Below are 27,616 nucleotides of genomic sequence, written 5' to 3'. Positions count from 1 at the left end.
AAAAGGAAAAGAAAAAAAAGTGCTCAAACAAAGCTTTCTCACTTCCAAAAGAATAATTATATATTGTGTAACGAAAAGTGGCTTTGAGCATGTGGCTAATCATTATGTTAATACTGAGAGTGTGAGAATAAGAGCACCTCCAGCCTTTACCCAAGACTGGGCAAAAGGCCCCCCAAGGTAGCCCAAGACAGCTCCAGCGGAAGAAAAATGGCCCGGGCAAATGGTGGGTCCCATTGAACTGGGCAAGCCCATGGGCAGATCTTGCCTGGGCTGCAGCCCGAAGGCGCTGACGTCAGCGCTGATGTTACGCTGACGTCAGCGAGTAAAAAAAATTCAAAAAAATCCAAAAAAATTTCAATTTTTTTTTTAAATACCAAAAAATTATAGATATTTTCTCTATAAATACATAACAATTTTATTCACTTTCTAAATTGTTTATATTTTGTTGCATAATCTTTTTTTTTTTCTTGCCCTTGCCCTAGCCTTCCAAGGGTGGAACCAACTAAGGCAAGGCTGGCACTATTCATGTGAATAGTGGCAGCCCTTGCCTTGCCTTAGCCTTGCCTTAGCCTACATGGGTGGAGGTGCTCTAAGAGCATTCATAATAGGCTCTTTAAACCACCTTTTAAGACAAATTTTAGGGAGGAATTGGAAAAATACAACTCCAACCATGCTCCATATTCACCTCCTAAAATAGGGAGACTTCTAGGAGCTTTTAAATCTGAGGAGAGAGAAAGCTTCCTATAATTTAATGCTGCTTTATTTTATGAGTATTTTAAACCTTTAATTAATGGTAACTATTTTTTATATTATTTTTTTAATAGAGATTGACCAATTAAGAAAGAGTTATAGCATTTATGACTCTCTAAACTAGAGAGCAAGATTGGAGTTAAAATTTTATAGAGAGCTCTTAAAATAGCTTTTATATGTTTTAAGCTAAATGTTAACTGAAAAATAGAGAGCATGATTGTAGATACTCTAAGGTAGAATCACAATGGGGTGTAACTAGTGTTAGAAATAAAATGTTTAATTTTGGAGAATAGCTAGATTGGTTTTTTTTAAAAGTTTTTAAAGATGTTGCGTACTCATTTTCTCTAACCGAATTTTCCTTCACTAAGGATTTTCAAGACTAAATTTTATTGAGGCCACATAAATGACATATGACATGCACAGAATTCTTGTAATTAACTGATTATTGAATGAAGTTTTCCACCTTCTTGATAAAAATAAAAAAAGAATGTTTAATTTTGAAGGTACCGGAAATGGGAACAATTATCCCAAAGTTTTCAAATTATTACACGTAATTTTATAATATTTTTAAAAGTTTTTTTTTATTTATCAATGATATTTTAAGAGCAGGGACAGCCTTGAGTTTTTGAGGGCCCAGAGCGAGAGTAAAGAATTAGGCCCCTTCAAATTGTGTCACAATTTTTATTTTTATTTTTACTTATGTGCTAGACTCAATAACTAAAAATTAACATGTTCATGTTAAATAAAAACTTATCATTCAAGATGAATAAATGATATCAATTCAAATTTTAATATAAAAAATTTAAAATCTAAGGCTAAGGCTATTACATTCATGATTCTAAGGAAAAACTCAAAATCCTAAGAATTAGAGTTTCACATGTTCCAATTATCTTAAGAAACCCTAATTTATCTAAAGAATTTTTCAAACAATTAAATGAATATACAATAGACATATGCAGTCCCGATCTCTTGGACCATAGGAGTCCAAGAAATTGTGGTCACCCACCGTTGGATATAAATTCAATGGTTCAAAAAAGTTTCTTAAAAGGAGTGCAAGAGTGAGTGAACCGTTGAATTTACATCCAACGGTGAGTGACCACAAATCTCTTGGACCCCTGTAGTCCAAGAGATCGAGACTGTAGACATACCAGTCCCGATCTCTTGGACTACAGGAGTCCAAGAAATTGTGGTCACCCACCGTTGGATATTAATTCAATGGTTCAAAAAAGTTTCTTAAAAGGAGTGCAAGAGTGAGTGAACCGTTGAATTTACATCCAACGGTGAGTGACCACAAATCTCTTGGACCCATGTAGTCCAAGAGATCGGGACTGTAGACATACCAGTCTCGATCTCTTGGACCACAGGAGTCTAAGAAATTGTGGTCACCCACCGTTGGATATTAATTCAATGGTTTAAAAAAGTTTCTTAAAAGAAGTGCAAGAGTGAGTGAACCTTCGAATTACATCCAACGGTGAATGACCACAAATCTCTTGGGCCCCTGTAGTCCAAGAAATTGTGGTCACCCGCCGTTGGATATTAATTCAATGGTTCAAAAAAATTTCTTAAAAGGAGTGCAAGAGTGAGTGAACCGTTGAATTTACATCCAACGGTAAATGAAAATTCTTTTTTAAGGAAAAAAGAGAGAATATGTCTGCTTTTCCTCTATGTTTTGTCTCTGTGTTGTGCGATATGAGAAACTTCTGTGTTTGCCTGAAAGACAGAGACCCACATGGAGACTCCTCTTCTTTGTTTTTCCTTGTGTAATATCAGTAACATATAATACATATATTTCCTAAAAAAAATACATATATTAAAAGGGAAAAAAATGGGCCCTATGGACAATGGGCCCAGGGTGGTCACACTGCTTGCCCTTATCTAGGGCCAGCACTGTTTAAGAGATTGAGAATAAGGGTCATCATTTGGCCCACAGGCCACTGGAAGATGGGGGTTTGCCCGACCCATCGAGAAAAGGCTTAGGTCGGCCAGACCAAATATTTAGTGGGCTAGGCTTTGGCTTAGGTGTCTAAAAGCCAGCCCAGCCCAGCCCAGTGATCGGTTCATAATTGTATATCATTTTGTACCCTTCTAGCTTATGACTTGGTTATGTTTTTGAGTTAAACTTGTGCTTTTAATCCTTTTTGTGTTTATCTTTCAGCTTTAGGTAACAATGATGGCTTTGGATAGGAAATGATGCAATCCATGCATGTTAAAGCCTGATTTGGATAAAGGGAAGAAGTGCTTAAAGACAAACTCATTTTGGCTACAGTCCCCTGCCAGTCCAGTTCCGTAGGTCATATTGCAAGCTTTGTTTCAGCAACCTACACAGCTCGGATGAGGCAGCATTATTCACGAAAGTTGTTCCAATGGGTGTGTACTATAACATATCCACAATTCAGCCCCATTGGATAAATATGGAGTCTGTTACCTAGCAAACACAGAGCCATGCTCAGGATGGATTTTATCAGCGCGCAAAATGAGTTAGCAATTTGTTTTGGCCTTAACTTCCTCCTACGACCTTGGATTGGCCCAAATGATATATGGCTGGAAAGAAGACATTCTGAACTTCAAGTTTGAGTGCTTAAAGTCTTAATTTGCTTAAGGGAAGCCCAATTCGTAAGCCCTTGAAGTTGCTGGTCATGCTGACCTCAGGATGAGCTATTGTTTCTGGTTGGAAGCTTGGTCATGGTGAGCTAGGCATGAGCTATTGAGCTGGTTGGAAGCTTGGTCATGGTGACATGAAGATGAGCTAGGGCTGCTGGTGGGATTCATTGGTGAAGTGCATCAACCAATTCAAATTTTCTAATACAAGTGCATCAACCATTTCAGATTTTATAAAACAAGTGTTGTATGCATTAGCCATATTGAATTCAGATTTTTCACTTCCTTAGGCCTATAAATAGGGAGGTTCTCTAAGCTTGTAAACACACCCAAAGTGGGGGAGCTCTCAAACACTTCTCTAGAGCTCCCTTCCCTTCTCTCCCTCAAATTCTCTTAGTTTCATTTTCTAGTTTTCAATTGTTGTAATGAAATATTTGTGCTGAAATTCTCCTTTAAGTTTTTCTTAGTTCCACTTTACTTTTCATTATGTAAATTCTTTTCTTTAGTTTTTCAAGTTTGATTAGTTTCCAAGTTTCAATTATGGTTCATGTTCTTATTCATTATGCTTATAAGTTAATATGCTAGTTTGAATGATTGATCACCATTTAGGCTTGCATGTTAGCTATCTTGGTTTGAATTAAGAGTATACACCATGCTTTAATTCGAATTGAACTATGAATAGGAAGAGTATGTATGGACATTCGACAACAGGGATTAGATACATGCTTGGTTGTTTAAATTGTTCTTCTATGCTTAATGGGTTCCTAATGCTTAATTTTAGGTTAGACAACAAATGATCAAATTAGGGAATTAGGAACACAAGGTTATGACCACACACCATGGCTTAATCATACTTTAGCTAGAATCAATCCATTAATCTAATTGAACTTGGGAACTTATCTGCTTGAGTTAGTTATTTCTTTCTTCCTTGTTTTATTTATTTCCTTTCTTTTTCATTTCTGTTTTGTGTAGGGAAACTAAATTGGATCATTCAATCACCAATCCCTGTGGAATCGACCTCGCACTTACATACGCTAAACTACCAACGGTTCGTGCACTTGCGAGTATCACAAGTTGAGGATGCAACTGAATCCATTTTGGTGCAGCTGTATCTACGCAACACCCAACCCATAGGCTCGGCCCGTTTGAGCCCATGAAGGCCTGGCCTGCAAAGCCCATCAAGGTCTAGCCTGTAGGCCCATATATTTTATATAAATTTAAAGGCTTATTATCACAAAACGTCCCTGACGTTTGCGAAACTATCAGATTGCATCCTTAAAGTTTTTTTGTATCACTCATGGTCCCTAACGTTAATATAGGCGCTCTTAAATAGTCCCTCTGTCAAAAAAACTGTTAAATCCAGGGACATAATCGTCAAATCAATCCAAAATTATAATATATATATATATATATCTATATATATATTATTTCCTTCCCTTCTCTTTTTCTTTTCTTCTTCTTCTTCTTTCTCTCTTTCTTTTCTTTTCTTCTTTCTCTCCGCCAGATTCCTTATCTCTTCTCTCTCTGTCTTCAATACAGGAATATCTGATCCGCCATTTCTTGAACCCCCAAGTTTGAACCAAAAGCTGCCAAATCTCTTCATCTTCACTTCTTCTGCATCTCCAAATACCACATTTGGAATATAGACTCTCATTTCATTTTCGATCAATGGGAAGTCATAAGGGCATTTAACATTTGGGGCCATATCCTTTGCAGGGTGGTTGGCAAAATGAGCCAAAGCTAATGGGTTCCTCCCCTCTAGAATGTTGCCCCTATTTCCCAGTTGCCTTTGATCCAAAGGCTTACTAAAGAGTTTCCAGAACTGGTCTAGACCTTTCTCACCTCCCTGCATATTAGGCCTGATATCTGGTACAGTTAAACCATCCCAAAAATCACGGGTTTCACCCCCAGAACCCCAAGGTTGTGCATTGATCAGTCCCGTCAACTATTACAAAAGAAGACAAATACAATATTACAGTGGGGCTTTTTTAGTTATCTGTTTTCTTCAAGCCACGGGGGAGAAATAACAGAGGGGATGGGGGAGCGAATGGGTCTGTCTGGATTTTTTTGTTCTCTTTTTCTTCAGCTTTTTCCAAAATAAAAATAAAAATTGAACAAAGGTAGAAGAAGAGGCCAATAGAAGCTGAAGTCGTGACTTTTTGCCCCAAACCAACCCCAGCACATTGTAGCCAAATCATTCTCAGATAATGAAGAAAAAAAAAAGATAGAGGAGAGAGAAGGGGAAAACGCCCAGTTGTCCAGTTGAGAGAAGAAGAAAAAAATCACCCATGACAAGAGGAAGAAGAAAAAAAGAAAGAGAGAGAGAGAGAGAGAGAAGAGTGGATATCTGGCGGAGAGAAAGAAGAAGAAGAAAAGAAAAGAAAGAGAAGCAGAAGAATAGATATCTGGCGTAGAGAAAGAAGAAGAAGAAAGAACAGAGAGAAGGGAAAGAAATTAATTAATTTTTATTTTATAATTTTGGATTGATTTGACGATTATATCCTTGAATTTAACTGTTTTTTTGACAGAAGGACTATTTAAGAGCATCCATACTAACGTTAGGGACCATGAGTGATACAAAAAAACTTTAAGGATGAAATCTGATAGTTTCATAAACGTCAGGGACGTTTTGTGATAATAAGCCAAATTTAAATTTAGTTTAAAAGTGAAAGGAAATGGAGACACACACAAGGGGTTTCAAAACCCTACAACTTTCATCCCAATCAACAACTTATCCACCATGCCATAGACAACTTAATGATTATATGCTACACCATTTGTATTTATATATGCTTCATCAAACACATTGCCACAACTGAATTTAAGCCATATCAATAATGTTGGAGCTACACCAAACTATGTCAACTTAGAAGGCACTTCTTCCATGTCCTCTTTTAGAGCTTTATAGTGAAGAGAATATCACAAGAGTTCATATGAATTTTTGTTGTATTTTTCTAAATTTTAATTTATGTATTGTGAATTTATGAAATGAACAAAGAAAAAAATGAAGACATAAACATATAGATAAATGTAAATAGAGAACTATGAAGAAGAAAAAAAAAAAAGGAAACGTAGAAACACACCAAAACATAAAAAATAAAGAATTGACAAAAAAAAATAAATAAATATTGAAAAAAATACAAAATAAAGTAGGCCCATTGGGCTTAACCCAGCTCGGCCCGATGGGCTTTTTCAAGCCTAATCCATGGGCCGGGCTTGAGGGAACGACATGTCACTTTGGTGGACTTTTATGCACTTAGCATTCAAGGAGATTTTGTTCCTGTCGTCTTTTTAGACCGACCATGAGTGACCTGGCACTTTTGTTTGCTTTTATGCGCTTAGCATTTTAGGCAAGGAAAATCACCAACACCTAGTCTGTGTTTTAATCTCCCCATCTGAATCGTAGACATGTGAGTTTCCGCAAGGAAAATCAAATTCGGCTTCTTTTCCTCAACAATTCAAGGGACTACTGATCGGTGCATATTTACATATCATTTTGTACCCTTCTAGCTTATGATTTGGTTATGTTTTTGAGTTAAACTTGTGCTTTTAATCCTTTTTGTGTTTATCTTTCAGTTCATTGAGCTTTAGGTAATAATGAGGGCTTTGGATAGTAAATGATGCAATCCATGCATGTTAGGGCCTAATTTGGATGAATGGATGAAGAGCTTAAAGACAAACTCAATTTTGGCTACAGTCCCCTGCCAGCTCAGTTTCGTAGGTCATATTGCAAGCTTTGTTTCAGCAACCTACATAGCTCGGATGAGGCCACATTCTTCATGAAAGTTGTTCCAATGGGTGTGTAATATAACATATCCAAAAGTCAGCCCCATTGGATAAATATGGAGTCTGTTACCTAGCAAACACAGAGCCATGCTCAGGATGGATTTTATCAGCGCGCAAAATGAGTTAGCAATTTGTTTTGGCCTTAACTTCCTCCTCCGACCTTGGATTGGCCCAAATGATATATGGCTGGAAAGAAGACATTCTGAACTTCAAGTTTGAGTGCTTAAAGTCTTAATTTGCTTAAGGGAAGCCCAATTCGTAAGCCCTTGAAGTTGCTGGTCATGCTGACCTCAGGATGAGCTATTATTTCTGGTTGGAAGCTTGGTCATGGTGACATGAAGATGAGCTAGGGCTGCTGGTGGGATTTATTAGTGAAGTGCATCAACCATTTCAGATTTTATAATGGAAGTGTTGTATGCATTAGTGAAGTGCATCAACCATTTCAGATTTTATAAAACAAGTGTTGTATGCATTAGCCATACTTAATTCAGATTTTCAGCTTCCTTAGGCCTATATATAGTGAGGTTTCCCAAGCTTGTAAACACACCCCAAGGGGGGGAGCTCTCAAACACTTCTCTAGAGCTCCCTTCCCTTCTCTCCCTCAAATTCTCTTAGTTTCTCTTTCTAGTTTTCAATTGTTATAATGAGATTTTTGTGCTGAAATTCTCCTTAAGTTTTTCCAAGTTCTACTTAATTTTCATTGTTATGTAAATTCTTTTCTTTAGTTTCAAGTTTGATTAGTTTCCAAGTTTCAATTATGATTTTTGTTCTTATTCATTATGCTTATAAGTTAATATGCTAGTTTGAATGATTGATCACCATTTAGGCTTGCATGTTAGCTATCTTGGTTTGAATTAAGAGTAGACACCATGCTTTAATTCGAATTGAACTATGAATAGGAAGAGTATGTATGGACATTCGACAACAGGGATTAGATATATGCTTGGTTGTTTAAATTGTTCTTCTATGCTTAATGGGTTCCTAATGCTTAATTTTAGGTTAGACAACAAATGATCAAATTAGGGAATTAGGAGCACAAGGTTATGACCAAACACCATGGCTTAATCATACTTTAGCTAGAATCAATCCATTAATCTAATTGAACTTGGGAACTTATCTGCTTGAGTTAGTTATTTCTTTCTTCCTTGTTTTATTTATTTCCTTTCTTTTTTCATTTCTGTTTTGTGTAGGGAAACTAAATTGGATCATTCAATCACCAATCCCTGTGGAATCGACCTCGCACTTACATACGCTAAACTACCAACGGTTCGTGCACTTGCGAGTATCACAAGTTGAGGATGCAGCTTAATCCATTTTGGTGCAGCTGAAATCTACACAACAACTACATCCCTCCCCTCAAATAAATGGAGAATAGCTCCAGCCCCCACGCACAATGTGGCACCATAACCACGAACATAGCACGATCAGAGTCCGCCTCGCGCCACAGGGATACCAACTAAAATCAGCCACAAACCAGAACGACTATTGCGGGCTCGCCCAAGTACATTAGAGAGATCAACCAAGAGCACACTAGAAAGACCAAGGGGGTGACACCGAGATAGCGAAGGACAACAAGAGCGATTAGAAATAACATAAAGGTGGGAAGCACAAAACTCTAGTTGTCACAATAATCTCATCGCGTGGGTAATCTAAACTACTCTAAATTAATGTAATTTATGGGGAGGGGGATTCGAACGTGGGTACAAGAGGGCAGACTTACAATCTTAGCCAACTGACCTAACCCACGTCTGCCACCACTCCTCTCCATTTTTTTTTTTCACACACTACATATTTAGTAAAATTTCTAAATACAAATTTGTCCGTATGGCTTAACACGGGAAATATTTATAAAGAAACCAAAATAAAATTTCCTTCTTATCATGAGAACTTGGTCATGCCCTGGTAGAATGATCATAAAATAAAAATATTTTCGACAAAAAAAAATCATACAAAAAACAATCTGACACAGGATTGAATAATGAATGTAAAAAATGTGTAGACAAAATCTCATAAATATGGAAAATTGAAAACTTAATTTATTTATTTTTATGAACTTAGGAACAATTATTTGCATTTGTGAATGTACCATAAAAAAAATATAATATTTATACATTACTCTTATACCTAGACAAAATCCAGGTGAAAAATTAATCACTTTCGTTCTATTAGTTTTTGCAATGTAAATTATAAAATAATTTCTAAATTATTAATTAATACGAATGGTTTGATCTAAATGTATTTAATATTTTAATTGGTGATGAACTACTTTCTTCTTTTCCTAAAAAACATTTTAAAAAGACTGAAATGGCAGTTAAATTAGATATAGCAAAAGCCTATGATCGAATAAATTGGAATTACCTTTTCCTTTGTCTTCACAAATCTGATTTTTCTAATCTTTAGATCAATTGGATTAAAAATTATGTGACTAGTGTCTGTTACTCTATTCTCTTTAGTGGTAAACCTTATGGTCATATTAAACCTCGTCGAGGACAAGGAGATCATTTATCCCCTATCTTTTTATTCTTTGAGTTGAGCCCTTTCTACTATATCTCAATTTTCTTAAATCTCATCCATCTATTAATATTGATCTTTTAACTTCTAATCAGGGTCTCAAAGTTTCAAATCTTTATGTTGTAGATGATTGTTAAATCTTTTAATTGATTTCCAAAAAAAAAATCAAGTAAAAAGTTTAATTTCCATAAATCTACTATTTATTTTTCTTATTCTACTAATCATAATTTTAAGGATCGAATTTCAGCTATTTAAAATATACCTCATGAAAATACTTTAGAAAAATATTTAGGTATTCCAAATATATATATCTATATTATCTATATATATATATATATATAAAGCAAAAGACAGAGAATGGTGAAACATTCAAAATACCATAAAATGCTCTTGGTTAATGCAAATATTAAGAATTAAAATTATCAATTAAATGAGGATAATATGGTAAATTCATACTTTTTCATATTTAAAAAAATTAAAATTAAAAAAAAAAAATCAAATAATGGCCTATTTTTATGGAACACAACTACCCATTATCTTTTTTAATTCTAAAATAAATTTTAATTTTTTTAAAAAAAGCCTCTTGCAGGCGCGGAAGCGCGTGCAGAGAGGCTAGTATATATAAAGCAAAAGGCAGAGAATGGTGAAACATTCAAAATACCATAAAATGCCCTTGGTTAATGCAAACATTAAGAATTGAAATTATTAATTAAATGAGGATAATATGGTAAATTCACACTTTTTCATATTTAAAAAAATAAAAATTAAAAGAAAAATCAGATAATGGATCCTATTTTTATGGAACACAACTATCCATTATCTTTTTTAATTCTAAAATAAATTTTAAATTTTAAAAAAAAGCCTCTCGCATGCGCAGAAGCGTGTGCGGAGAGGCTAGTATATATATAAAGCAAAAAGTAGAGAATGGTAAAACATTCAAAACACCATAAAATGCCCTTGGTTAATGCAAACATTAAGAATTGAAATTATTAATTAAATGAGGAAATATGATAAATTCATACTTCTTCATATTTAAAATTAAAAGAAAAATCAGATAATGGATCCTAGTTTTATGGAACACAACATTATTTTTTTTAATTCTAAAATAAATTTAAATAATAAAAAAAAGACCCTTTCGCAGGAGAAATTTTTAAATGTTCCAGGTACACCACGTGTCTGGTGTACCATCCAATAAACATAGAACATGTGGAATTATCCAACCTACTGCATTTCTTCTTATCACATGTGGCGGACTGCATTGGACATATTCCATATGTCTTCCGTCTATTGGATGGTACACCAACCACGTGGTGTACCAGGAACACTCAAAAATTACTCCGCTCGCAGGTGTGGAAGCACGTGCGGAGAGACTAGTATTATTAAATGGAAGGACCCTTCTAATAAGCAGGATCTTCTTAATAAAATTTCTTTTATGACTAGAAATCTAATTTTCTTTCTAGGTTTGGAAACATTTTATTAATTAATTCACGCATTCAAAGGCCACCCCCAATGGTTGGGGCTGTAAAAGGGGTTGATAGATCCCCATTTAGAGCTCCGATGGAATATTTGGGGCTCTAAAGGCATATTTCCAACAATAGGAGGCCTTATATTCATGGCGGGCTCTATATTTTTTTTTTATAATGTAATTTGATTTACATGGTTTTTATTTTTTGGTTAACTATTTTACTTTAATGTTTGTTCATGTTACGTTAGTTTTTTTTTTTTTTTTTTGAACATTTCAACTAAAAAAAAATCAAAATTTGGACAAGATTTGGAAATCAACCTTTTATTTCAACTTTGTTTCAACTTTGGAAATCAACACAGCTTTTGAAAGAAAAAAGTGGGTCAGCATGGTGGCAAACATGTTGACAAAAGAAAAAAAAGGCAAGTATGGCTTTGTACAATCGCAAGGCAAGTGAGATAAAGAAATGTGGGATGCAACTTTTCTCCTTTCTGGACCCGCTTGATTTCAAGGGCTTCAATCAAGCATATAGATTTAGGTAGTGCTCTGGTTGGGCTTCAAGTTTTAGAGCCGCACCATTAGAGATGCTTTTTATAAGGAGAATTTGTATTTATGGGAGCCTTATGGTAGTTGAGCCTCAAATGGAGCCTCCATTGGGATGGCCAAAAGTATGCCAAATTAAGGGTATTTTTTGGTTGGATGATGTGAGGTAGTTGAGAATCAAGTTGAGATAACCTTGCTGATGTCACCATCCACTAAGAGGAAAAATAAGAATCTTTTACTTTCCTACTCTCACGAGAGTATGAAATTAGCGTCGTTGTGCGTTTGTAAGCGCACCAGGCGGAGCATGTTTTGTTCCTCCCTCGAGTTCTTCAGAGCCCTGTGGTTCTGGCAACTCTTCACTGCAACAAGTGTCTCTATCTACACCAGTGACTTTCTCTCTCTAGATTTTTTCTATGCATGTAGCTCTTCTTGCTTTGCTTCCCTGCAGATTTCTTCGCCATTTTCTCCATTCAAAGGGCGGATGCTCGGAGCTCTCTTCGGTTTCACAGGACAAAGCCACGGCAAGGTGAATTTTCGAGGAGGTGAAGTGCATTTCCGATATTAACAAGCAGAGAGCTTCACGATCAGAGAGGTCCTCTGCATTTTCATCTCGCACGGGTAAATTTTCTTTGAGCAATGCTACTTTTTATTTGTTTAATTGCGGTTGTAAGTTGTAGCTAATTACTTTCTCGTTGTGCTTGTTGTTGATTAGGGTTTTTTGTTATGTTTGTGTGAGTGATTACGAGTTTCTTTATGCAACTGATGTAATGCATTGCACTGTTTGGTTGCTGCTTAAGAAAGGGGTAGAAAAACGGTTTTAGATTTTTTTTTTGGTTCTTTGATTATTTGATGTGAAGAGAACTTGTTCAAGATTTTGTTCCTCATTTTCCTCCATTCAGTAAACAAATTGGGGGTTTACGTTTTAGTAGAGATTCTTTTGTAGTCTGCTTGATGTTGAAGAAAGAGGGTGGGTTGGGGTTTTGTGGATGTTATTATATGGCTGAGACGGTGGTGGCCTACAAATCCTGAAATTAGGAGGAATAGGAAATAAGAGAGGTTTGGTCCATATTGAAATCTACAAGGTTTGGCCATTTGTTGTTTTAAAGAATATCAAAAAAAGCAGATATTTGGTTTGCATGCAAAAGGAATTTTTTTAACTTGTGGCCCTATGGATATTGTACTCTTGGCAATTTATGCCGCGTTCTTTGGTGATAATGGGGATACTCAAGTTGTGTCGGCTTGCTGTGCTGTGTCATGTTCATGTTGTTCGTGTTGAGTACTAGCCAACCCCATTCCTAACGCATGTTTAGCTAGTTGTTTTAGATGATTTGATAGTAACCCAACTCGTCATGTTTAAACACGCTTGAAAAATAAATGATAACTTAGGATTTTATGGAATGTATCATTTAGAATCTTAGGAGATAGGAGGGTGTCAGCAGTGAATGTGAATTCAGGCATAACATACAAATTTTGGGCTACTTTCTCTTTACTTGCCGTTTTTCCAATTTAGGTATTGCTATGAGAAATTATAATTGTAACTTTAATGATGATGTGATATTATTATTTTCTTGTTTCCTTCATTAACATTGTGCTAATTAATGGGAATCTCTTTAGCAACAGTCCTCAGGATAGCTCGGCAGCTGGGTTCATTTGGGTCACGATGATTATTTGTTTAACCGCCCATGTAAGCTCGATCATCAATCTGCCTATTTGAAAAGTCTGTATCACAGACAAAATGGCTTGGTTGAGTCGTTCTTTTGATGGCTCAACAACTTCCATTACTTGATCTTAAATCTTGCAGTGATATCTTTTATTACAGATGTGTTACATAATGGCAATGAATATCTAATCCCAGTTCTCTGTTACAAAGTCTGTTATCCAAGTTAGGAATTAAATTATTTGTTGCTTATATAGTTAATCTTTGAATTTGTTTGGCACTTATTCCTTCTGTGTATTACTTGGACAGCTTGGAAACCTCTGCGTGGGCCAAACATAGCTTATAGAGAAATGGTACTAGTTTTCTAACTAAGTTTTGTTTTCATTCATTTCATTAATCCATCATTAATTTTTAGTCGCTCTTCATTTTGAAATAGTAAAGTGTTGTGGTGTGTGCAGACCTTTTTGGTTATTGCACACAATTTGTTAACACCTGTTGTTGCGGGGTCTGTCTTGTTCCGAATTTAAAGATTGTCCTTTCTTGCTGAATCTGGAATTTATACAGCTGTTTATTTGGCTTTTATACAATTTGTTACAGTCTGGGCTATTTACTTCTTTTTGTTGTTTGCGTGTGTTTGTATAAACTTTGTGCAGGATGGAAATACTTCTGGCGAAGATGGGAATGATATTGACTGGAGTACAGAAGATGAGCTGGAAATTGAGAGCTTCACTTTATCTTCTTCTTCAAGTCTGACAGTTCCTGGTAGAGAAGCTATTGCGGGCTCTGGGGAGGTAAACGTTTTTGCATCAGTTGTTCTGAAATATAATATATACCTGATGAATATTTAGATGGAGTATTTAATCTATATTACATATTTCTTCCTATAGGCGAGCTCATCTCAAGGTCCTTCAAATTCCAAAGTTGTTGATCATTTTGTTGGGATGGGATTTTCTGGAAAAATGGTTGCCAAAGCAATTCAGGAACATGGTAAGAGCACTGTATCATTTCATTTCAACACCCGTTTTCACCTTGACTGTTTCAATTATAACCCCATATAACATCGCTTTTATGGAATATCCAGGAGAGGAGAATACAGATTCAATTCTTGAAACCCTCCTCACATATTCAGTGAGTCAACATATCTTCATTTGCCAATGCTGCTTTGGACACTTATTCTTGGTGATATAGATAATTTGGGTTTTGAGCTTGGTTCCCTCTAATTGTATTTGTTGTAACAAATTTTTAGTTTATGTGGAACAAAACTTCACTTAATAAATCCATGAACATAGGGATTTGCATAAAGGGGGTTTTGGGGGGTGGGGGGTGGGGGGTGGTTGGGGGGCTGGGTGTGTGTGGTGTGGGGGTGTGTTCTATTCAATGTAAGATGTTTTAGATTGAGGTTGTTAAGTTAGATATGATGACTTCTCGTCCATCCAATGAAGTCTGTGTTTTCTTACAAGAAACCTAAGAAATTTCCTTTGTTAGTGGCTCTTTTTTCTTTTTGGGGTTCTCATTTCTTGTGAAATTTCTAGTCTGCTCATGTGGTTTTCTTACTCAATATCATATCTACCCTGCTAGATCATTAAGTAATTAGTCAAGGTAACGTAAAGCACTTGTTTTAATTCTTTTTATTGCAAGGTGAATGGGTCATATGTATCCTGGTTCTCACGTTCACATACTTTAAGAACATAAATTCTTCAGAACTTATAAGGAAGAAAGAAGACGAAGAATTTCGTTTGTTTTCTTGCTGTATTTTTTGCAGGCTCTTGAAAGTTCTCCCCAAGAACCGCAACAAGTTGATTGTGATGATCAGTTTTCTTCGGATAGTGAAGCGAGCTTTCTGGATGATTTTTCAGATATCGATAGTTATTCTGATAATGAGGTAGTTGTTCGCCTCAGCAATAGGTTGTATGTTATGGATTTTTATGTATTTTAGAAGAGTGTGAGCTGACATTTTCCTTTTTTGCTAAGCTTTGTATTTCGGTTTTTCCCCAATCCTCCAAGCAACAAATATATGATATCATTTTGCAATTTACATGTGCCTATTCAATAGTAATTTAATTTAACTATTATGCAGGACATCCTAAATCCTACATCCGAGAAAAACAAAAAGTTATTATCCTTGGTCAATATGGGGTACACAGCAGAGGAGGCTTCAATAGCAATAGAAAGATGTGGTATAAGTTTTATCTTTATGCATTAGTTTGATTTTATATTGCTTTTATCATTTCCTGTACATATCTCCAGTTGGTTACTTGATTTTTTTTATTTAAAAATGAACGTTAGTTGCTTGATTTGATTCTGTTGATATCCTGTAAATTGCTATTTATTTATTTTAGGATTTACTTTAGCACCAAACCGAACTCCAGAAATATGGATAAAGCACATTGATTTAGGATCTAACATCTCATCTTCGATGTTTTGAAAAACATACTGCTTACTTTCTTGGGTAATGTGACTAGAATGTTTTTCATACCATAAAGAGGCCAGTGATGTGGGTGCCAAAAAACTCCTTATATGCCCTGTTGTTTAATTGCAAATTCAACCTGGTTTGCCCAAGTGGATTGGGCTCTGAGTCGTAAAGCACTTTGTGCGAGTTGAGTCAGCTGCTTATGCCATCCTCTCTCAGTCTCTTTTTCAATTCTAATAGTTTGTGATCACCTGTTTCTCCTTCCTCAGCCCTCTTTTTCCCCTTTCAAACACTGCAGGTCTTGACTCCACAGTTGTTGAGTTGACTGATTTCATATGTGCTGCTCAAATGGCAAGGGCCGAAGATGCCCATCTTCCTCTTGAAGAGAAGGTATAGTAGTATAGAATATTATAGTCTCTTGAGTTTTCTACAAAATCAGTACGTATTCATGCCATGTTCAGTAGATTGTGATTGTTGGCTGTACTTTTGCAGCCAAGATTAAATCACGCATACAAGAAGAGGAAACTTCTTCAGTATGAGCTGCTGAAAAAGAAAAAGCTTATGAGACTTGGGAACAAGACCATAGACGAAGATGATGAGACAGTTCATCTCCCAAATCCAATGGTTGGGTTTGGCATCCCATCTGAACCATGCTTGAAAACACACAGGAACCTTCCAGAGGCGGCTTTAGGCCCACCGTATTTCTATTATGAGAATGTGGCACTTACTCCTAAAGGGGTTTGGAGTACTATATCCCGCTTCCTATATGATGTACAACCGGAGTTTGTTGACTCCAAGTATTTCTGTGCTGCTGCGAGGAAAAGAGGTTATGTTCACAATCTTCCTATTGAAAACAGATTTCCTCTTATTCCGCTTCCCCCACACACCATACATGAGGCATTTCCCTTGATAAGGAAATGGTGGCCTTCTTGGGATACGCGGACAAAGTTGAACTGCTTGCTAACCTCCATTGCCAGTGCAAAATCAACAGAAAGGATCAGGAAGGCTCTTGAGGATTATGATGGTGAACCACCACTGAGAGTCCAAAAATATGTTCTTGATGAATGCCGGAAGTGGAATCTGGTGTGGGTAGGAAGAAATAAGGTTGCCCCACTTGAGCCTGATGAAGTGGAAATGCTTTTGGGCTATCCAAAGAACCACACAAGGGGAATAAGCAGGACTGACAGATACAAATCACTCGGGAATTCATTCCAGGTAGTGAATTCTGTGTGTGTTTCATTGGAATTTAGATATCTTTTATATTCCTTTTTAATATATGCTGCAGTTCATATCTACTGGTAAATCCTGAAAATCTCAAAACCCTAAACCCTATGTCTTTTCCTTTAGTTTTTTGTGTGCAGAAGCATGAAATAGTTTCAATGCTGTTTTCTAACAGAGTTTCCTTAGTATAGTTTCAAGTTAGAATTTTCTGTTTGTCAGATAGTATCTGCATTTTTCTTATAAGTTCAACTCATGCCAGATTGATACAGTGGCATACCATCTGTCAGTATTAAAAGAGATGTTTCCCAATGGCATCAACCTCCTCTCTCTTTTCTCTGGGATTGGTGGGGCAGAAATAGCTCTTCACCGGCTTGGTATTCGTCTAAAGAATGTCGTGTCGGTAGAGATCTCTGCAGTGAATAGAAATGTTGTGAGGAGTTGGTGGGAGCAGACCAACCAGAGAGGGAATTTGTATGACCTTGATGATGTACAGCAGCTGAACGGTGACAGACTGGAGCATTATATGACTTTATTTGGTGGTTTTGATCTTGTAGTTGGTGGGAGTCCATGCAACAATCTTACAGGCAGCAACAGGCTTCATCGAGATGGACTCGAGGGTAAAGAATCTTCGCTCTTTTATCACTACTATCGTATACTAGATTTAGTCAGGTCCATAAAGACATAAAACAATTGATTCCATGTAAATATGCTTCAACCCCCACTGTGCATTGGAAAGCCTTGTCTTGCTTTGTTTTTTCTTTTTTCTTTTTCTCAAGTTTGGACTTACTTTCTTTCCTAGACTTCCCTTCTTTTCCTTCGAATTATCTTACAATTGATCCTCTCAAGTCTTATTTGCATGATTTCTGCCCCCTCTCCCTCTTCTCTAGGCAAGTTCAAGCGACACTATGGTCATTTTTGTTAGGCTCATGCTCCTTCCTTTTTTTCTTTTTTTGAAACGAAAAGATGAAGTTTTATTTCACAAGAGAAACTGGACAATAAAGCGGACAAGCAATCCAACATGAATTTAGGATAGAAAAATATTAATTCAAGCTACTTCTAGTTTAACAAACTAAAACATACTCATGAAGCTACATCCTTCTAGTCTAGAAAGAAGGGTTCCTAAAATTTGGAGAAACAGATGCCCAAAGCACTACCTAATACTTGACCTTCTCCCATGCACTTCCTCCACTTCCATCCCCCTAAGGTGTTTCCACTCATTGTCATGACAACCACTATTCACATGAGATATGAGGAGAGGAATTTGTATAGAGTGTTGGTGTGGGAAGTGAAAAATATGACTAAGTATTTATTTTAAAAAAAATTCTGAAATTTGTAGTATTTTTTTAAATCTTTTTTGGTTGTTGACGTTATCGCTGACGTCAGCAAACCTAGGCTATTGTAAGGGCTGGTTTTGAATGAGGGCTAGCCAGGCTTGTGGAGCCCACACCCAGCCCGGGCAAAAAAGTCCTGCTGGAAACGGGATTTTCCTCTTGGGCTCCCCCTTGCCCCAGCCCCGAGCAATCGATGGAACTGCTAGCCTTTTGCAAGGGCTGACACTATTCACGTGAATCGTAATAGCCCTTGCCTCCCCTTAACCTTTGCCATGGGAAATGGGTGGAGTTAGCATGACAAGGACTTGTCATACATCTTTAGAGTAAATTGCAGGATTTTACCTTCCCGTGTACCCCCGATCAAGCCAAACCTTAATTTTGAGTGGAACCTCTTGATTTCCAAATAATGCTGAAAGGAAGAAAAAGAGGACTACCTGATACGCGTCTCAACCGATTAAAAAAATATGTATAAGAAATTGGCCTCAAGTCTCTACACACCATCTTCTTGCATCCTCCCTATATGGGAATAATCTCACCTCCTCCAGCAGCTTAGCAAGTTTGTCATCTCCTTCATCTCGTTCTCTCAGATTTCTTCTCAAACCAAAATCCCAGCTAAAAAGGAATGATTTGTGCATTTACTTGTGGTTTTTTTATTTTGTTTTTTTGTCAAGGTTTTACATTTGAGGGGCAAGACTCATTACGTTTCCTTCCTCTGACTAGGTGTATCTTGATATGTTCATTTATGAAATTTACTCATACCTTTGATCTTAGTATGTAAGTAGAAGATATTTTAGCAATCAAATAGTAGAATTCGAAGCACCCACGTTGGGCATACTAATTTGTGCGACCCCAATCATGCCTTTCATAATGTAACGAATCTTAACCAATTAATAATTAATAGAAATCTTGGTTCCCCTGTCTCATCAGATCAATGAGTTGGCAGCCATCATAGCAAACGTAATAAAACCAAAAGCATGAAAATCATGTTCTATTTAAATAATCATCACAGAAAGTTCCATACATGGTTTAAAAAAGATCCTCTCATTCTTTAGTTAGGGATCTTCTTTTTACCATTTACAAAGCTCACTTGGTGAAAAGTAATAATGCAACAAGGGCCAAAATAAAAACTACCTCTAATCCTCCTACTTCTATAATTTTCCCTTGTCTAATTGGCTCAATTTCCTATTTACATCCCTTTCAACAATATTATTCATATCCCTACTAACACTATAAACAAACAACATTGCTCACCAACGCAGAAAATAGATAGATTTATATATTGTCAGTTCGAAATTTGATCTAACATTTCAATCACCTCTCTCATTGGGGGCCTTTCTCCGAAATTTGATCTAACATTTCAATCACCTCTCTCATTGGGGGCCTTTCTCTTGAAATCTCACCAGCACAATGACAAGCAATCCTAAAATACTCTTTCACATTGGCTTCATCCAAGTCGTCCTTCGAAATACCAGGGTCAACCATTTCCATTTGGCGGTTTTGGGCCTCCATTTTCCTAGCCCATTCCACCAAGCCCATTTCTTTGCCGTCGAACGCGGTGGGCAAATTGGGCCGTTTTCCTGTCGCAACCTCCAACATCAAAACCCCGAAGCTAAACACATCGGCTCTCACGGTTGCCCCCGTGAACCCTTCCTTGTACTCCGGCGGCATGTACCCCATAGTACCTGCAAACTGCGTCGAGACATGCGAACAGGAGGCGTCCATCCTCCGAGCCAGTCCGAAATCAGCAATATGGGCTTCAAACTCCGAGTCTAACAACACATTACTAGCCTTGATATCCCTATGAATAATGGGCTTGTCCAACCGATGCAAATAATCCAGCCCATTAGCCACACCCCTAACGATCTTAATCCTCGTTTTCCAAGATAACGGTAATCTAAACCCGGTCCCGTCATCATACCCATCACCGTCGGATGACGACGAGTCGTTAAGCCAACGGTCCAGATTGCCCCGCTCAATAAACTCATAAATCAATATCCTATCGGCGCCGGAGACACAATATCCCAAAATCTTAACGATATTTGGGTGCCGGAGCTTACCTAGGGTTTCCATCTCCGCCTGAAATTCGCGAAACCCTTGGAAGGCGTCGGGATCTAGCTTCTTGACGGCGACGGTGCGGCCGTCCGAGAACTGGGCCTTGTAGACGAAGCCGAAGCCGCCGTCGCCTACGACTAGATCGGCGGAGAAATTCTTGGTGGCCTTGACGACTTCTTCCATGGAGACCTTGAGCGAGGGATCGAAGGACGCGCTTTCGTCGACGGCGACGGATGTGAGGTCGGTGGCGGGAGGGTTGCGGACGAGTCGGGTGTGGCGGGGGCGGGTCGATTTGGGTTTGGAGCCCTTCCAGCAGATGTAGACGCAGGCGAATACTACGGTTATGGCGAAGAAGCTGCCTGTAGCCGCAAGAACGGCTTGGAAGGTTTTCTCCATGGGCATTGAAATTGGAGGAGAGAGAGAGAGGGAGAGGGTTAATTAGTTTGTGGGGTTGGGGGTGCAAGTGGTAAAAAGGCCGGGGTGGGGGGTTTGGTGAGAAATTAAACGTGGTGGAGGGGGTTGAATGAGAGAGATATATGCTGGTGTTGTGAAGAAGGCAGCAAGAAGTATGCTGCCATGGAAGGAAGGAAGGAAGAGGGACTTTCGTGGAAGGTGGGTTTGACTTCAAATGATCAGTAGGCGAGTCAACGCCAGAATTGGTTACTTTGAACTTTATAGGGTGATTTGTACCCCTGAGGTGTGGCTTAATTGCAGCACCCACTCCACAGGTTCAATTATTTACACACTTTATTTTCCGCGTGAAAGAACGATGTATTCGAGGATAAATAAATTACAAAACTTCTTCAATAAAAACGTGTTTTATGTCACCATAAGAATGTAAAGGGATGTTGCCGCAATTAAGCTGAACTTCAGGGTGTTCAAATGAATTTGACTCTTGTTAAAATCTCATTGTGGGTTGCTAAAGCATTTCCACTCATTTGCCGTGGCAAAAGATAAGGGGAGGGAAGGATTGTTACAATTCATATGAGGAGATGAATTTATATACAGTTTTGGTGTGGGAAGTGAAGAATATGGTTAGGTGTTTATAAAAAAAAATTCTGAATTTTTGTTTTTTTGTTTTTTGTTATTTAAATTAATAGATATTTATAAAAATACCCAATCCTAGACATGTATTTATAAAAATACCAAAGCACTATTTAAACATAGAAACATACCCAAAATGGGTTTTGGGTATGTGTGTAATGATGGATTTTGGGTATGTTTATAAATGGGTTTTATGGGTTTTGAGTGTGTGTAATGATGAGTTTTGGGTATGTTTATAAAGTGTTTTGGGTGTTGGGTATTTTTATAATTTCAGCCCCCATTTTAGGTATTTTAGTGAAACTCCCTTAAATTAAATGCTGACATCACAATGACATCAGCATTAGGTCAGCTTGCCGCAACAACCCATGCAAGTGTTGCCTTTGGACGCTGGGAACGGGATTGAGGGCCTAGAGAGCCTCTTGCCCGAGGTTGGGGAAACAGTGGAAATGCTCATATTGTCTATGATGGAGGTCTAGGGGTAGATAAAAATTCACCATTCACCCCTTTAAATGCGGTTATACATAAATATTATTACCGTAAAAAAATTAAACACATAACATCGAATACAGGGATGAGTCTATTTGCACCAATTTCTCGTCCTCAAGTGGATTGGACCGTGTTTAGCACCCAAGAGTTTCAACACATGTTGAATGATTCCAAAGAATTTAGTCTATTATGCTCTCAAATTCTCAATTAAGATGATACGTTTAGCTAAAAATCAACAGGTCCAATTGTTTGGATCAATAATTCGAAGTATAACACGTTTGAATGTTGACGAGAGAACATGTAACCCTACATCTACACGTAATGATTGGCAATTCTTTGGCCTTATATTCTAATTATTGGGTCAAACAGAACCAATCAGTAGATCTACTTTGCCTAATTATTATCAAAATTTCAGTGTAACAGTGTTACATTATAATAACAGTGCTAAACTCCTCAAAAAACTTAGTTTTAATGAGGTCACCTTATACATGCTGCTACATCTTGTAACATTTTTTTATGATTAATTAAAAGAAATATTTAGTCATATCTCCTAGTGTGAAATTCATGATACTTGTGTAGTTACCAAAATTTTAATTTTATTTTATTGAACTAGTAATAGTAATATTATTCATGACGTGTAAAACTGGACGCGCATTGTCATATACATATATTAAAAAAATAATAATAATAACGAGCTAGCTTTTAGTCTCGTATTATTATTATTTTCAGTATTAAAATAAAGGGTTATTCGCAGCAATGGTCCCTCAACTATACCCATAGTTACACTTTGGTCCATCAATTCAATTATTAGTTGCGGGGGTCACTCAACTCTGTGTTCCGTTGCACCAGTAGTCCTTCCGTCAAGTCTGTTAGTTTTTTCCGTTTAAAATGATGACGTGGCAAGCATCTATGAGAATCTCATAGATTCGTGAGGGGCAAATCTAACTTTTCAGTTAGCCTTTATCACCTCTTCCACACCTGGTTCTCACCAAATCATCTCCATGGTAGAATTAGCAAAGCTAATCTCCCAACACCAACCCAACTTGCCCATAACAATTCTACTCACAACTTCCACACCTTCTAAAACCTCTGCCACATCCTCCTCTTACATCAACCTCATCTCATCTGATCCAAACCAAACCAACCCCAATCTCCCAATCTCCTTCTTCAATCTCTCAATCCAAAATGGCCATAACTGAATTCACTATAAAGTGGGTTCCGTCTGGAAAGACTAGATATTGGGCTGAATTTAGAGTTGGTTTGCAACAAAGGCAAGTACTTGGATGACTTCAGGGTCTTCGAAGCACTTCTAAGAAAACCCATTTGAGGGTTTAACGAGCTGTTGAGCAAAGACGAGTATGCACTGCGGCGAAGCTAAAATTCAAAATTTTCGGTAACAGAAGCTGTTCGTCTTCCAAAATCACAGGGAATTATAACAAACACCTTCCAAGCACTCGAGCCATCTGCAATCAAAGCCATAAGCGATGGTTCTTGCGTTCCAAATCATCAAACCCCGCCAATATTCCACATCGGGCCGTTTTCTGTGGGGACTTTTGCAGAGCAACACGCCTTCCATTTCCCTTGCATAGCTGCTCATGTGCGCAGCCACAGGGACGGAGCCAGCTAAGGCTCACTGGGTGCAGATGCCCCCATTCATCCGCTTGAAACCATGAACCCAAACCCATCAAATTGATAACAAAATTCATTCACACTCCCCAAACCATATCTCTGCCAAACCACTCAAATTGTTTTCTTTAGTTGCCCCCACTCATCCGCTCGAAACCATGAACCCAAACCCATCAAATTGATAACAAAATTCATTCACACTCCCCAAACCATATCTCTGCCAAACCCACTCAAATTGTTTTCTTTAGTTTCCCTTGTTATTATGGTACCAGACCAGAGCCAGAGGCTGCTAGGACGATACCTCATGATTCTTGCTCACCCAGAGCCTAGGGAAGTGGAGAATAAGATAATAGTGGAGGCCTCCTCACCCAGAGCCTCATTGAAGCCATTGTACGACTACGAGTCTCTTTTCTCTCCCACATCTCGGATCATCCCTATACCAAAAGCCGACGATGAAGACGAAGACGAAGACGCCACAAACCCATTCCCCGAAACGACGACGTCGAGGAGTTCTAGGCCCGTGTCTTTTTTAGGTTTTAAAATGTTTTTAGGAAAGCATCATGAATTTCCGAATTTACCCTCACTTTTGACAGAAAAAGTAACAGACTTGACGGAAGGACTACTGGTGCAACGGAACACAGAGTTGAGTGACCCCCGCAACTAATAATTGAATTGATGGACCAAAGTGTAACTATGGGTATAGTTGAGGGACCATTGCTGCGAATAACCCTAAAATAAAAAAAGACGGCAATGGATTAATAAGTTTAGGCCTACCTAATTTCAGTTGGACCTGCCACAAAAAGCGCTTGGGGAGAGGAAAAGAGTGTGCAGTGGAATACTTCACACACGGGGAGGGACCCACGCGTCATTGGTGGAGCCAGGACAGGAGTAGGGTCCACATGCCACATTAGTCAGCAGAATCAGACAAGACAACCCCAAGAAAGAGAGGGGATGATATACCGACTCTTCAGACTTTCGAGGGGTATTATGATATGAGGAATGCTAGCAACCTTCTCTCTAACCTTCTCTTTTGGACTTTCTCCATTTTCCTCTTGACATGTGTTATTTTTCTTACACTTAAAATAATGTCATCAATGCATCACACAAGCTAATTTTTCTTTTCCAAATTAACCCTTATTGAATGTGTTGTTTTCTGTTTTACAACAACCTAGTATCTTAACAACTTTCTTTCCACCTTATTACAAAGTTAAATAAGAAAAAAAAAAGGTTTTAATATAATAAAAAAACCTCTTTGATTTTTGTTTTTTCATAGAATACATATGTTGCTAATAAAACCTTCAGTCCTTGCATAACTTTCTTTCCACCATATTAAAAAACTAAATAAGAAAAAACGTAGGTTTTTATATATTTAAAAAATATGCTTTTCGTTCTTCCAAAGAATATAGATTGTACTAATAAATTGTTGACCTAGCATAGCATGAACTTCTTTTGTAATTAAAAAAAAGTTCTCACTAAAAAAAAGAAAACACAAAAAATAAACTGATGTTTTTTTCTTTTATTTATTTATTTATAATAAGGTGGTAAGAAAGTTGTAAAAAAAAATTCATTGTATTTAATAAGGGTAAACTTGGAAAACAAAATTTAGCTTGTGTGATGCATTTATAACATTGTTTTAAGTGTATGGAAAGTGACACATGTCATGAGTAAAATGGAGAAGGTCCAAAGGAGAAGGTTAGAGAGAAGGTTGCTAGCATTCCCCGATATATTACTGACATTGTTTTAATTGTAAGGAGAATGACACATGTTAAGCAAAAAATGAAGAAGGTCCAAAGGAGAAGGTTAGAGAGAAGGTTACTAGCATTCCCCTTATGATATATGCCTAGACTTGGAGGTTGGAGCCTGAGAAATTTTGAGAAATACCAAATTGAAGCACTATTCAAAGAGAAAAACTTGCATGTGACGGGTCTTATACTCTTTTCTCTATGCATCTTTCATCACGTGATCAATCGTGTAAGGAGATTGGGTATTAAAACCCGTTACAACTAAGTTTTTGAATTTGGCCTCTTTGGAATGATGATGGATTAAAGATTGATGGGTTAGTAAAGTTGACCAAGTGATCAATGTTTGTATCTCATTGCCTGGGAAACAAGCTTGGATGCTCTCAGTTATGTATGCTAGCCCTCCTATCCTATTGTATTAGAAGTTGCCCACCTGATATCTGGATAATGTCGTTCTCTCCGACTCGTTATCAGCAATTTCTGGATCATGTTGTTCTCTCTGATCATTTGTCGCCTTGGTGAGGTGGAGTAGGCCTCATCAAAATTGGAAGGTTCAAAAGGTTGGATTGCTAAGAATCCTATGATACATATTTTATCCATAAACTGTACACCGTATAGTAATAACATAGGCAGCAATTCACTCTAATAGCAAGGGGTAAATCGAAAGGAAAACGAAGAATCCATGAGAAGAGCGTTCTTTTTTGGGGTACTTGGAAAATGCTTTCCAAGCAATCAAGCATACCTTCCAATACATAAATATAGAAAATCATCTTCCCCGTTTTCATAAGCTTCCACATCATTTGCAAAAAGAAAATGTTTAACTGTCAATCTACCCCCTGAACTTGTACTCTACTTTCAATAGGGTGGGCATCAAAACCGGAATACTGAAACCGTGCCAAACCGTGCCAATCTCGTGCCATCCCATTTGGTGTTGAAGTGTAAACGGGATGATATCGTGTCATCCCGTTACTGTTTGGCACGACAACGGTTCTAGATTTGTGATCCCATTTGGTGCCATACCTTACTGAACAGTACCAGGTAAATAATAAATCCCAATTTCAGATTTCTCCTCTCCCACGAACATTTCGACTCCAACTTTGTTTTCTCCGTATCCATTATCTTCTCCTTTGCTTACCTCTATTCTATCTATTCTTCTCCCTTCTCTTCTCCTTTCCTTCCCTCTATTCTTCTCTTTTCTTCTTCTTCTTCTCCTCCTCCTCCTCCTCCTCCTCCTCCTCTCTCTCTCTCTCTCTCTCTCTCTCTCTCTCTCTCTCTCTCTCTCTCTCTCTCTCTCTCTCCAATCTTCTCCAAAGTCTATAAAACAGGTGGAAGCCAATGTGAATGTATTCAATGTATCATAAAATTTGGCATCTCTTGAACAAGACTATTGAATCTTGATTGTTTGTAAACTTTGTATCATACTTGATTTATAAAAATTGCAAGATTTCTGAATTTTTGCAGGATTCTTTTACGGTATCAACATTGATACTGAATCATACCAATCCCGTTTGGGTCTGGTATGGTTTGAACATGTTCTCAAAAACTCTCATCTCGTGTCATTCTATCCCAATTCCCCTATCCGGGATTGACATCGAGATGACCTTCATCCCGTGTCATCCTGTACCATGCCCACCCCTAACTTTTAATTTGCACCCTAACCTTTTTTTTCTGGAAAATTAAGGATACAAATAATTTTTTATCTCCAATTCCCCCTTACCGTCTAAATCAACTCTTTGACATCCAATAGTCCGTCAAATTGTCACTGTTTGGGTAGTTTCGTCTCTCCACCCTAATAACTCTACAAATTATTCCAACTATCACCCCACTAACCACAATATGAAGTATTCACATCAGCTTCTACATCAATTTGGTGTAAATTTGGATGAACCGAACCATAAAAGTGAAATGTAGGTGTAGATGCAGATGCTTGACACTCTAACGGGGGGTGGGGTGTTCTGGCTTATGTGAGAGGTACAAATTTTGAACCTATAGTGAAAACAAGTTTTAAACTGGTTGTATTCGAGTGCTGTAGCAATGTCATACATATTCAACATTGAAAAATGATCCCCAATACAGTTATCTATCCATTATACCCTACCACCCAAATATTTCCCCTTTTTAAAATTCCTTCCATGGTGAATCTCCATAGTGAAGTTATTTGGATCAGCTACAAAGGCAGAAATAATATATATATATATATATAAACCACACTTAATGTCACCAACAACTTATATTTACAGCCATAACAACACATTTACTTTTGACATAACAAAAACTTGCTCACATTAGACAAAACCAAAAGTTATAGACCAAGCATAGACAAATCACATGCACTACCCTTGGGACCACAAATATATTTCCTTTTCATAAAGGAATATCATCCAAACCAAAAATGAAGAA

The 27,616-nt window shown here is 37.4% G+C and overlaps 2 protein-coding genes across 3 annotated transcripts; one reads left to right on the top strand and one right to left on the bottom strand.

Annotated features, from left to right (window-relative positions):
- The first annotated feature begins 11,657 nt into the window (after positions 1-11,657).
- On the top strand, positions 11,658-17,783 carry LOC110759593 (DNA (cytosine-5)-methyltransferase DRM2-like). Its single transcript, XM_088245355.1, has 10 exons — positions 11,658-12,268; positions 13,617-13,660; positions 13,961-14,098; positions 14,195-14,294; positions 14,389-14,435; positions 15,070-15,189; positions 15,385-15,484; positions 16,016-16,107; positions 16,210-16,932; positions 17,198-17,783. The coding sequence occupies exons 2-10, from the start codon at positions 13,658-13,660 to the stop codon at positions 17,621-17,623; spliced, it is 1,749 nt and encodes a 582-aa protein (XP_088101481.1). The 5' UTR covers positions 11,658-12,268; positions 13,617-13,657; the 3' UTR covers positions 17,624-17,783.
- Positions 17,784-19,230: 1,447 nt separating this feature from the next.
- Positions 19,231-21,016, bottom strand: LOC110759597 (Protein kinase superfamily protein). Of its 2 annotated transcripts, XM_088245356.1 has the most exons (2): positions 19,635-21,014; positions 19,231-19,584 (listed from the first exon to the last, which is right to left on the bottom strand). In XM_088245356.1, exons 1-2 carry the CDS (start codon positions 20,721-20,723, stop codon positions 19,552-19,554), a joined length of 1,122 nt encoding a protein of 373 aa, XP_088101482.1. In that variant the 5' UTR covers positions 20,724-21,014; the 3' UTR covers positions 19,231-19,551. The 2 variants fall into 2 exon arrangements, with proteins under 2 accessions (XP_088101482.1, XP_021817372.2); XM_021961680.2 differs by having other exon boundaries at positions 19,231-21,016.
- Between the last annotated feature and the right edge of the window lie 6,600 nt (positions 21,017-27,616).

Source organism: Prunus avium, chromosome 8 (assembly GCF_965620075.1).
Source record: "Prunus avium chromosome 8, drPruAviu1.hap1.1, whole genome shotgun sequence".
In the NCBI taxonomy this organism is placed as follows: domain Eukaryota; kingdom Viridiplantae; phylum Streptophyta; class Magnoliopsida; order Rosales; family Rosaceae; genus Prunus; species Prunus avium.
The sequence above is the reverse complement of the archived record's forward strand: the minus strand, read 5'-3'. Positions and strand labels throughout refer to the sequence as shown.